The 13,297-nt window shown below is 41.6% G+C and overlaps 1 protein-coding gene across 1 annotated transcript in view; it reads left to right on the top strand.

The window, feature by feature from the left end:
- LOC126187801 (TP53-binding protein 1-like) overlaps positions 1-13,297 on the top strand; it is a 352,433-nt gene that overhangs the window by 50,834 nt on the left and 288,302 nt on the right. Inside the window, exon 2 of the mRNA XM_049929085.1 lies at positions 6,236-6,606. Coding sequence (XP_049785042.1) covers positions 6,236-6,606 — 371 coding nt within the window. The remainder of the gene's footprint in view (positions 1-6,235; positions 6,607-13,297) is intronic.

Genomic DNA, 13,297 nt, shown 5'->3' on the forward strand with positions numbered 1-13,297 from the left:
GATATGGATGTGGATGTAAAGTGTGTGATTCCAATGGTTGTGACTTCTTCAAGTTGTTTATTGAGTTAAGTGTTTTTCACCAAGCGACCCAGCTACAGATCAACACAGATGGTGCAGTGACAATATTCAGTTCTCAAACCTACGTGAATTTAGGCTCTCTGCCGTTTACACAAGTGATGCGGAAGCTGGTCAGTTATAACAAACATAACATTGTGCTATTGGGATAATTTATTGCATCTGTCTCTTACAAATCAGCAAATTGCCCGCTTACATATTTGAAGATTGCTGATGCCGGTGTTGAGAACTTGTTTGGGATGGGCAATATTTCAGATATTTGGATTTTCTGTCACCATTGCAGTTCACGTTGCGCCCGATCAGGTACTGTATTCTCAGCAGGAAACACTGTGTAAAGAGTTTTCGGACTTGTTTTTGGAACGTATTGGGTGTGCTAAGAATTTTTCTGCTCATATGTCTTTGAAATCCACGACTCGGCATCATTTTTGTAATGCACATCGTATTCCTGTCACCTTGAAAAATTAAGAGAAAGCATAATTTGACAGACTCCGATCTCTAGGGATGGTGCAACCTGTTATGGCTAGTCAGTGGTTGTCTTCGCTCGTTGTAGTTCAGAAACCATAAGAAAAACCTCACCTTAGTGCCAACTCCAGTACCACTGTCAATGTGCACTCGATTGTGGATATGTATCTACCACACCAGGAGGGACTGTTGACGAAATTATCAGGTGGCCAGTACTTTTCTAAAATTGATTTGTCTGAAGCACATCTGCAGGTTCCTGTGGATGAAGAAAGAGTCAGCAAGTTCTGATTTTGAATACTCGTTTTAGTCTTTATTAATATTTGTGCCTTTCTTTTGGTGTGGCTAGTGCCCCTGCTGTTTTCCAAAGATTTTTAGAGCAATTGACTATGCCTGTACTTTGCATTAATTATCTTGGTGATATTGTTGTCACGGGCTCTTCTGCTGGCGGTAACATGCAAAATTTGCGCACTTGGTTTTCTGTCTTACAGTCCACAGGCTTATGATGTAACCTTGTGTAATATCAGTCTTTTTCCACATTCTATTATGTGTCTGGGGTTTGAAGTCTCACAGGATAGGGTTCACCTTCTGCTGGAGCCTGAATTGCGTATATGCTTTTAAAATGTTAAACCCAAACTATTCTTGGCCACCTGTCTAGCTACGTTCCCTCTGCACCAGCATATAGTTTTGGCGATTGACGAATCACAATACCGCCTTGGCGTGCTCCTCAAGCAATTGCATGCCAATGGCTCTGAATGGCTTGTTGCTTTCACCTTTAAATCTCTCACTCCAGCCCAGCAGCGTTACTTTTGGGTTGAAAAAATGCTCTTGTCACCATCAGTGCTCTCAAGAAATTTTACATTTCTTTTGTATGGCTCCAAGTTTCATCTTATTACTGACCATAAACCTTTGGTTTTCTTGTGTAACTTCTTTGCCTGACAAGGCAGCACATCGCCTACAATTCTGCACACTGTTCTTGTCTCGCTACAATTACGTAATCCATTTTCGACCCACGTCTAAACATGTTAATGCCAATGTCTTGGCCCATCTTCCTGTAGGTCCTGATCCCAACTTTGTTCGTGAAGAATTGCTTTGCTTCCATTTTGATACTGAAATGCAGGCGACGGTCAAGGTTTACCCAGTTACGAACTTGCTCATAGCAGCTGCTCTTGCCACTGACTCAGTTCTTCGCCAGGTGATTTGATTTGTTCAATGTGCCTGGCCAGATAAATTGCCGGGTCCCGCTTTGGACCCTCTGCGCAACTATGTTTCCTTATGGTATTGCCTCTTTCTTTTTGATGGTGTTTTGCTTTAGTCCACAGAAGACCTCTCTCGCAGAGTAGTCATTCCTGCCGTGTTAAGGTGCAAGGTTCTATGCCCGGACCATTGGGGCATTTCACACACTGAACTGATACCTAGGAGACATGTTCGTGGTCCCGGGATTGATGGTGACATTGTCCATATTGTGGCAGTTCGTGCGCAGTGTGCCTCACATCAAGCAGCTCCCAGCTATCTCTGTCACCCTGGCCTGCGTCACACCAACCATGGGAACGCATTCATGTAGACTTCGGGTCTCCCTTCATGGATTCCTATTTGCTCTTGGTTGTCAATGCGTTTTATCAGTTTCCTTATATTCTCCGGTGTGTGTTGACATGAGCCGAGGTCACAATTCTGAGGCAGAACAACTAGTGCGTACGTTCAAGTCCCAAATGAAAAACAATATTAGAGACGGAAGGTTACTACTCACCATACAGCGGAGATGCTGAGTCGCAATAGGCACAACAAAACGATTCACCACTCCCATCATGCACTGGTGCTGCTGCTCGCAGTGTGGTTTCAGTTATATGAGACTGCAGACGTGAGTGCAAGCTGTGTTTGCGTGCGTGCGTGCGTGCGTGCGTGCGTGTGTGCGTGTGTGTGTGTGTGTGAATCATTTGTTGTGCCTATTGCGACTCAGCATCTCCGTTGTATGGTGAGTGCAACTTTCCTTCTCTAATATTGTTACATTCCTTCCTGGATTTTCATTGTCCCAAATGAAAAAGTTTTTTATGCATTTCTTTCCGGATGATGCCCTTCTCCATTTTCTGAGCAACTATCACTTTACGCCTATGGGGTAGCAGAGCCTGGCTGAGTTGCTTTTGGCCAGCAGCCACACATGTGCGTCCATTTTCTGTGGCCTGCTCTATGGCTGCCATAGTCTGATTCATCTGGCCATTTCACGCCGTGGTCACTGGTTTGGACACAAGGGTTTGGTTGCTGGCCCAAGTGGATACTGGCAATTGTCCGTTACTGGGGATGCCATCTGTGTAGCGTCCATATGGCTGATGGACTGGTGGCGTGCCACCTTGATTAGTGGTGCTAACGCTTCCTTCAGGAAGCTATTGGTTCACTGATGCAACCACCATCGCTGCAACCTGCCCTGCCTCCCTCCGCCTCAAGCCCCTCGTTGCCTGCTGTTGAGCTGCCCCCACCCTATTGGCTGCCTCTTTCATGTGTGGGACCATCGGGTTCCAGCTTCCTGATGCTGAGTGCTGGTCTGTCTTAGGCCTCGGGTCCATTGCCGCAGCCTGTTGCTCTGGTTGGGCCACCCCTACCAACCCCATCTTCATCATCAAATCAGTCATCGTCACCAGTGGGTCCAGTCCTGCTGCCCCGGCACTGGGACCTGTCTGCTGATGACGATATTGGGATGGTGATGGCCCTTCGACTCTGTTGCTGTCGTTGGGTGCCACCCTTGGGCAAGCCCACATCCGTGCGTGTCCTGGCCCTATGCTCTGGTGCCCGTCAGACTCATCATCCCGCCCCCTCTGTTGGCACTGGCTGCCGCCGCTCTGGTTTGAGTTGGCCACCAACTGTATCAGCACAAACTGGCCACTGGAGGGTGCATGTAGGAGGTGTGAGCACGGAAACATCGCCACTGTACCATCTACAGGCGACTCAAGCATATGTATGTGGAAAGTAGCACTGACTGGCCCTTCGTGCGTATATTTCCAGTGTGCTGTTCACATCAGTGTACTATATTTTATTATGTGGGTATTCACAGGACTCTGTTTTTTGTTGTAGTTTAGTGATTCATGATTAAAGCTATATTTGAGTTACTATGTATGGGATGAACTACACAGTTCACTTCTTCAATTTGTAATTAGTTGTTGTGATTTATGAATTTTTGCTGCCTTAAAAGAGCCCCTAGTCCATTGAAATAATCAAAGAAAGCTCCTTTGGCTCGTCTCACCCACCCTGTATAATTTCAGCTTGTGTTTCACAAGGCAAGCAATTTAATCACAATCCATGCAAGTTCCATGTCATCAATTGCTGGCATGTTAACTATAAAGGCAGTATTGTAAATGCTGCTTCAGGTGTAAATATTGAGCAGTAATATTGTGCCATTCTTGACTTCTCACTTTTGCAATATTATATTGTTGTGTCAGTAACAATGTGTACTTTAGAGCTGCTTTAATGGTTGTGCTCATATGCAATCAACTGCATTAATTACTTTAGTGGAAAACCTCCTCCCCCCATGAAGATGATATTTTCCACACCCTTCATCAAAATTTAAATTTTGTAATGAATGTAGTTCCTTGATCAAATTCAAAGGGGTTTTCTTTGCCCTGACAATATGCCATATCAGTGAATGTATGAAGACCTATAAGGAGTTTTGTTTAACATCCTGGACAATGACAGATCAGTTTTGTAAGATGACTTCTTTATCTTTGCAGTACAAAGCCGTTCTTTTGATTGTCAAATATAAAACAGCTTGTTTGCGAACTAACTCTATAAACACTGTTAACTGCTGGATTGTGTAATTATGCACATGAGATATACTAGAAATGATGTAATAATTAAGGCTTTGCATGGAGCTAAAGGTTGGGCTGATCATCATGTCATTAGTTCTAGAATGAAGTTGCCATGTAAACTTCTGCACAGAGCAGAAAACAGTTTTTCACTGGGCTTGTCAGTAAACAAAACTGTCAACTGTAAAAGAACAACAGCTGTCAGCTTGATGATGAGTTTGGTGCTATGAAACGTCATCCATAATGTATGTTAACTAATCTGCTGAATGAAATTCATAATGCCAAAAATACTCAGGTAGAAACGCTCTAGTAAAAAGAAGTCCCCTATAAGAGTTTTGAGGACAGGGTGCCTACTCTGTTATGAGCTGGCCTCTTTGTAAAGTGAAAGAACAATCAAATTCGTGCCGTTTATTGCATAGCAGTAAATTGGTGCTTGTTGTGCACTAATGTCTGTGCACTTAAATTTAATCAATCACATTACATATACTGGCGAGAGCATTTCAAAGGTTAAGGGGACCATATTTTCTATTTTAGGTGATGATTGTATCAACAAAAATAATCAGTTTCCAGTTTTTGGTAATATAACTGGTTACATAAGAAATATACTCACAAAGCGGCAGCAGGAGAACACACAATTTAAGGAATATTGCAAGCTTTCAGAGCCAGTGGTTCCTTCTTCTGGCAGAAATGTTGAAGGACAAGAAAGAGGGATGAAGAAAAAGGACTGGTGTGGCTCAGGAACTGGGGAGAATTTGGAAAAGTCACCGCGAACCCTTGGTCAGGGGAGAGTTGCCAGATGGGATAAGAAAGAAAGACTGATGATTTGGGATTGCACTGGACGAGATTGGTACACCTGAGAGCTTAGAGGTGGAAGATGGGTACTGAACAAAAATAGATTACTGACAAAACATTGTGGAAGAGTTTGTAATAGTGGAAATTCCTAAGTTTTTGCCAACCACATGGCTTTAATTTACATTAATTTCTTCAGTCTCAACTTTTGTTCTCAATAACTATACCTGTACCCATTCCATTTTAGTTTCCTGTATCTTTTTATTTTCTGACATCTCTATCCTCACCGCTACCATATACAGTTTACTTAGCTTTCTGCTGTTATTAACACTTGCACAGTTTTGTCTGTGGATTTCAACTCTTCTTCTGAGCAGTCCCCAACAATCAGTCTTTCCTTTTCATCATGTCTATTAAGTGTTCCCTGATTCGGAGTTCTGGGCGACCTTTCCAAACACTCCCTGTCACCTAAACCTTGACAGGCCTTTTTCTTCATCCGCCTTCCTTCAATACCTTTATGTGTGTGTGTGTGTGTGTGTGTGTGTACTGGACTCGCATTCAGGGGGACGATGGTTCAGACCCATGTCTGGCCATCCTGATTTTGGTTTTCTGTGGTTTCTTGCCTCAGGAAAATGCTGAGATGATGGTTCCTTTGAAAGGGCACAGCTGACTTCCTTCACCATCATTCCCTAATCCGATGGGACCAGTGACCTCGCTGTTTGGTCCCCTCCCTCAAATCAACCAACCAACCAACCATTCCAGAAGTAACTGGATTTCAGTGTATTTTGTAGTATCTGTATTTTTCATTTGAGATGCTGTACATGGTACTCCTCCATATTTTAGGCACATGTTTTGCTTGAGTGCATATGTATGTTTAACATTTTACTTTACCAAAGTTTAAGTAGCACACTAATCTGTGACTATTTTTTGCAAAGATGCTGAGGATCAGATTGTTGCATAGACGGAAACAATAACTCAATCAACCATTTACTTTGAATATCTTTTGTTTAGTTTGTGGAATGTTGTAAAATGGATATAATCTTGTTCATGGTTACCTTAGAAATGATTTGGTTGTTGAAAAATTATCTACAGTTGTAACAATGTACTGCTATCTGTATTTTCAGTTTTCCCGCCAAAGATACAAATGAGGTGAAAGCACAGAATGCAGAAAAGTCTACTGTCGAAGTTCTTATGAAGGAAGATGAAGTGTCCACTGTTAGAGAAGAGGCGGGGAAAAATGAGATGATAAGTGCTGTACTGAAAAAAGAGGAGACATCCACTGTTGAAGATGTAGCAGAAAAAAACGAGACATCCTATGTTGAAGATGTAGTGGAAAAAAATGAAGCATCCACAACTGGAGTTGTAGTGGAAGAAAACAAAGCACCCACTGTTGATGATGGGCTCAGTACAAATGAGACAGTGACTGCTAAAGATGTTGGTGGAAAAGAGGAGGCAGCAAATATTGAAGGTGTGCTGGGAAAGGATGAAGGAGAAGGTAAGCAACTGGTCCTGTTAAGTCTCATCCATATATTGATTGCATTTTCTCAGTATGCTATCAAGCAACAGAAGTTTACCACCTGCTTTTTGTGTGATTGACTCATTTTGAACATTCCATTTAACATCCAACCAAATTGTTACACACAGGTTATTGTACAAGGTGACTGATTCTAGTTGTGGATCATTGATGTTGTCATAGGGTACTATGGTGTTTTTTGCTGAGAACAGCTTCATCGCCATCACTTGAAACATATCTATAACTTGCTGAATGATCTGGACTCAGCCACTATTACATCACAGCTCCTCATTATCACTGCACCCAGAATATCACATCCACTCACAACCTCATCTGAGGATGCCAATGCTTCCATCTCACAGGCTGACCCCATGCTCTCCACTTTGCTATGGCTCAACTTGAAGACCTCAGTACATCTTCAGAACTATCAACTCTCTTTCCGATGACATGACAACTACTTCAATTTATGGACATTCCAGCCGGCATGCTGTTATCGTATGAGCATTAAGGGCCCTGTAGTCTGCACTTAAATTACGGTACTGTCTTTTAGGGGCATTAGCTTACTGGGTGAAGCCCACAAGCTGTCCAAAGGTCTCTCAACTCGGGCTTTTGAAAGGTCATCGACTGCTGCTTGTCCGTTGATACTCTGTGCAGTCTGTGACAGACAATAGTGCACTGTGTAAGTGACTGAGCAGTGTAACACAGTTAATACCATCACTAGTAACGTTAAGTTTGGTGAAGATTATTGTGAAGCAGACTGTGGGTTGGTCCAGGTGAAATGGTGGAATTTTGAATGTGCACGACAGCAGGTGGAGGTGATGTTGAAGGGTAGTCGTGCTGATTGCCATGGCGACATCCATAGAGTCACAATCGACGAATGTTCCATATATGTTCAAAGCAGTGGGGAATGCAATAGGAATGTTCAAAGACAGTGCAGCTGGCTGCACGAGCACCAGGTCAAACGATTCCACACACACTGCGAAAGACACATTGGCCTGAGCGAAGGATTGCAAATCTGGCCGTTTGTGGTTCAGTACGTGCCAATGGCAATAAAGTCGCAAAGTAAATTGATTGTGCCACTGTTCGACATTGTTGTCTGCTGTTGGAACAGTAAGCTGATGAGTGTACCTTTCATGTTTCATGAATGTGAGTTTCTGAAAAGTTGATTGCGAAGCACTGTATGCTCTGACACTGAAATCATTGTCTTGTCTTATGAATTGGGCCACACAACTGTTAAACAGTAAGCAGTCATTGTGTGGTCACCACTGTAATGTCCTGCCCCAGGATAGGATCAGGGTGACAGATAATGTGTCCCAATATGAGATAGCATCTCTTTATTACATAAATAACCACAATACAATACAATATCCAAGCAAGGAACAGCCATAGAATAACTGAAGCACACTTACAATTCCAAAGATCGCCTGTGCAAGACAGTAGTCGATAGTCATCGTTATTAATATGTTGCAGTGTTCCTAGACACAACTTACTTGTCATTTGTAAAAACATAAAAGATGGTCCTAATATTGTACTACATCAGTGGTTCCTGCCTGATGAATTAAGACGCGCGAGGAGATCTTAGTAAATTAAGTGCTGGGTGCAAAGCTTTATTTAAATCACAAGCTATGCCTTTATTGATGTGTCTTTATGTTTCTTGAGATCCTTATTCCAGTAGACTTCTTAATTATGTTACCCCATAAACAAGGAGTTTACAACACAGTCTTGATCTTTTTTTTATGTCTTGGTCTATACAAGTTTATAAGGACAGCACATAATGAAGTCAGTCCACAGTTTACAGTGAAAGAACACTTTTATTGGTAACTCAGGAATGAACAGTCCCGAGTTTGATGTGAAATAGAAAATAAAAGCTACTTCTGGTAGAATGGTAGAGTTCTCACTGTAGCCCAAATTGGTGCCCAAGGTCAGTGTTTGGTCATTGTCCAGTTGATGTCCTAGACCATGATCAGGGTAGTGTCTGGGTAGGTGTCCGGATTGATCAGCTGCAGGCAGCTCCGTGTGTGTTGGTCAAAGTCCTGGGCCACCCTTGGTCGATGTCTAGTTGGAGATCGGGACAGCAATGAATATTGCTGTTGAAGATGACTACTGATGGCTGGATTGCAAGGAGCAGCTGGTGTTGAGTCTAGGGTGAGAGTGAGTGCTGAGGCTAGTGGTGGAGCAGCATCCTAGGTACTCTCTACTCTAACAGAAGGATTTCTGTGGTGGTCACCTTCTTCATCTTGGACAGTTTCCAGCCTCTGTGGTGGTCATCTGAGATGTGGATTTTTCACGTGGTGCATGGGTGCAAATGTAATGCCACGTTTACAGCGCTGCAATTGGTTGTGCACACTGTTGGTGGGCTATGCAGATGCCTCTTGCGGAGCCTACTGGAGTCTGGAATGCACATGTTGTCCTTGGTCGTGTTTACAGCATGACTGGCTGTTGTTGCCTGGTGATATGCACAACCAGAATGGTGATTGCTGTGTGTGTGTGTCTGGCTTCCATGGAGGATGCCGAGGGGTATGGCAACCTGCCAGCCGCAGATATGTTCCGTGGTGGTATTTGGCCAAGCAAGTGGCCGGATACTACACTTTCACTGACTCATTTCAAAAAATGGGAACTATCTCTTAATAAATCAAAATCTTGCTGTCTTTCTCATTCATTGGAGCCATAAAATTGCAGAGGGTTTGCACTTAATGAAATAACAACAATGGTGGGAGAAAAGTATGTTAATGGGATGTCAGATGTAACCATAAATAGGGGGCTCAATACCGACAGAGCAATTGGATCCCAGGAGTAGGTATGCACCACTCACAATGCCATAAGAAGGCTGCCATGTCAGTTGTTAAGATACTGTGTACAAAAATAGAATTGTAATTTCTGTGAAAAATGTGCATCAATGAAAATTTGTACCCATCTGATAACATTTTCTCGAAAGAAGTCACCTTCAAGATTTTTATGTCAGGCCATAGTTCTTAACTACCTAGTGAATATATCTCACTGAATGTGTTAAGTACATTCATTGTTCACATCCAACATGCTGTGATTTAGTGATGTTTCTGTTTCAGAATAACTGCACTGATATTGTCAGGCATTTGTCAGAATACACTGACCTTAAGCTGCTTGTTCATTCTACGCGTTATCTCTTTCAGCTGCTTTGGGAAGGACTTGGGACATACACAACAGTGCATTAGCTATTTCCGACCTGAATTGTAGTTGAGAAATTTTTGGCATGCCGGATTTGTTATAGCTACATCAAGCGCCCTTGTCAACAGTGTTCAATATCATTTCTTGCTATGAATTCCAATTTGGTAGCATTCCAGATTTTGGTCCATTTGGTGTGTTCCTCCCATGTACATGTTATACTTCCCAATTACTTGAGGCCTCAGGAGTGTCACGTTCCTCTTTGTTTTCTGAGAAAACCTCATAACTGTGCAGGTTGGCTGCCACATGAGGAGGAGATCATTTTGACTACTTTCTCTTATAGTTCCAGTGGCTGAATACCTGGAGACTTTTAAAATGAGAAAAGTGCAGAACCAGAAAATAGATTATCCATGAAAAATGTATAATGTGACCTGCTATTCTCTGCTGGAATTTTGTCATGTAATGCCAGTAAGGAGCTTGCTGTCTTGCCAAATACTTTCCCATCTCTGTGTTTGGTTTTGGACCTTTTCCTGATAGAGTTCAAAATTGACTAAATAGACATTCTTAGTGTTGAGGCTACATATTTTGTGCCCAAATCATACTGGTTTACCCCCAATAAATTGCTTGCAACCATGGTGGACAAAATGTTTAACCATGTATTCATCATTTGACAGATGCTCTTCAGATACAAAATTATCTATACACTGCTTCTTTAGCATTTCCATAAATGTATTGATTTTCCAAGCCTTATTATTGTAGTCAATTTTGATGTTATTGGCACAGTGCAAAAATCGATAGATTTGTAGAAATCCATGCCACCTGAGCATGGAGCTACACACAGCTCCATCCTTCATGTCATCATCATTTTCCCAGTAATGTCTTTTAGATGGCAGAATATTGTACCCACTAACAAACAGAATCCTGATGAAACATTTGATCTTATCAGCTGGTATATTTGGATTTGGGCAGTTAATAAATAGTGCTTAATGCTTGTTTCATCAACTAAATGCTCCATTATCTCGTTGTTAGTAAACTTTTCAGAAATCTCCAAAGCAGACATACTTTTATATTTAGAATAATCAGTCTTGAGGCTCCACGAAAATACCTGCAGTCATATCCTTATCTAGTAATATGTTTAAGGCTTCAGCAAGCGAAAGACTTCCCAAAGATATAAAAGGAATATGAAAAATAATATAGGTTAGTTCAATATGGCAACAGCAATGTTCAAACTAAGATATACTGGTCATTATTTATTTAGATTACTAAATACTGTAATATCATATTCAGCAGTGTATCTTTAACACCACTACATAGTACGTTTTACTTTGATAATAGCACAACAGATAGACAAAAACCAACAATGACCATATTGTTGAGTTCCACATTCCTCTCTGCATTGAAGTCATTAATGTGTTAATGTCTTTACTGGTTGAATGCATAAAATCCAATTCCTGCTCTGCCTTTATTACAACCTCCTCAATGTGAAAGTAAAACATGTACACTGAAATTTATTGCCCGAATAGCAGTGTTTTCATAACAGCAGTCAGTTCAGAAATAACTGGTGTCATTATATAGCTGCACTGCCATGAAACTGATGACTTAATTATAAATGCTTCAGTAACAAACCAGTACTAAAAAAGGAAGAGTGGGAGATAGGAACTCATCACACCTCTCCCAGAAGTGCCTCACAGATTTCTGTGCTCTATATTGATGTCACTCTTATCAGAATGCACTACACCTTATCATCAGTCACTCTTGAACGATCATGGGGGTTCTGGGTTCGATTCCCAGCCAGGTTGGGAATTTTCTCCACCCAGAGACTGGATGTTTGTGTTGCCATCATCATAATCATCATCATCATCATTCGTGACAGTGACTAGATAAGACTGTGAAAAAAAATGGTCTGTGTAAAAATTGGGACTTTGTATGGGCACTGATGACCGCACAGTTGAGCGTCCCACAAACCAATCATCATCATCATCATCATCATCATCATAATCATCAATATCATCTTGAACGATGTTTTGTAGAAACTGCCGAAACTGTGCATAGGAAATCTGAGGTTACAGCTGTATAGCTATTTATCTGAGGTTACAGCTGCATAGCTATTTACTATGAGCACTACATTATATAAGGCAATTATAGATGGTTTGCAACCCTGCTCGACTATCTCACGCATTGGGTTGGTGCGCAGTGAGTGCATGGAGAATGGAAAAGCCCATGTGAATAAGAAATACACTACTTTGTGCAGATCTGACAGAGCATGATCCTCGCCCCTGCTAGGCTTAGAGGAATGTTTCTCTCTCTCTCTTTGGAGGGTAGGCCTATCAATGTGGGTGATGGTGCTACTATTTGGGATGTGCTTGTGGCAGGCATCTGTGGCTGAGGGATGAGTCTACCAACATCGCCAAGAGGTGACAGAGGAATGTACAAAGTAGCATTCCTAATGGAACTTAACCTATGATAAATGCAAGTGCCTGTGTGTGTGTGTGTGTGTGTGTGTGTGTGTGTGTGTGTGTGTGTGTGTGGGCGCGTATGCGCATGTGCTTGTGCATGCACAAATAGCTGTCTGATTATTAGTTGACCACAGTAATATTGCACCTGGGAGTAAGGGTGCTTCATGAGTCAGCACATAATCGGGGTTGTGGAGTGAAGGAAGGACTGTACAACTACAGTTATGCAATGAAAACTGCACTTACCTTGATGATTAGAGCTATGAAGTAGATGACCATCACACAAGAGGTAGACACCAAGTTCTTCTTCTGCTGTATCCATTTCACTGGAATCTGTTCCAGTTTTATGACTGTCATGTGCTGCATATTCACCTATACTCTCCAGATCAACTTTCATAATAATACTAATAATAATAATAATCTCTATTGCTTCTTCCATTACCACATCTCCATGCTTATCTTAATTTTCAATTCCTTTTATATGTTCGCGGTCTTTTAATCAATCATGTTGGGTAATCTTCTTTAAAGACTGTTTGGTTAATTGTTTTAGGGTAGTTAAATTAATGGAAGAAATGTTCTTTTTCTGCAGTTTTTTTTGTTTCATTATATTCCAGATTAGCTCTATAGGTTTCAAATCACAGTAGTATGGTGGAAGCCTGAGAACAATGTATCCCTTACACTTTAAAACTGTGTACACTTTGGCTTATTATAATGCACAGTTCGTGAAAGCTCATTTCTTGTTAACCTCTGTTCAAAACTTGTTTTGTCCTGAACAAGTCGTTCAGTTATGTTCTTTTTATGAGTTGTAAAGTGGGGGCTTTATTTATCTGAGCAGTATGATACGGTGCATTATCGAGAACAACAGTACTACCAGTGCAGAAGTTAGGAATCAGTTTCTTTCCTGACCATTTGTGGTAATTATCCCCATTCATATCATCATGATAATCTTGGGATTTAGATTTACAATCCTAAATTAACTGTACTCTGTCTATGAAACCCATCGCTCCTTCAGTGTGGACAACAATAGCTCTTTGGCCTACACTGATATTGGTCATTACACCTGGAACTTTTTCATGCTG

The sequence above is a fragment of the Schistocerca cancellata genome, chromosome 5, assembly GCF_023864275.1.
Source record: "Schistocerca cancellata isolate TAMUIC-IGC-003103 chromosome 5, iqSchCanc2.1, whole genome shotgun sequence".
Lineage (NCBI taxonomy): Eukaryota > Metazoa > Arthropoda > Insecta > Orthoptera > Acrididae > Schistocerca > Schistocerca cancellata.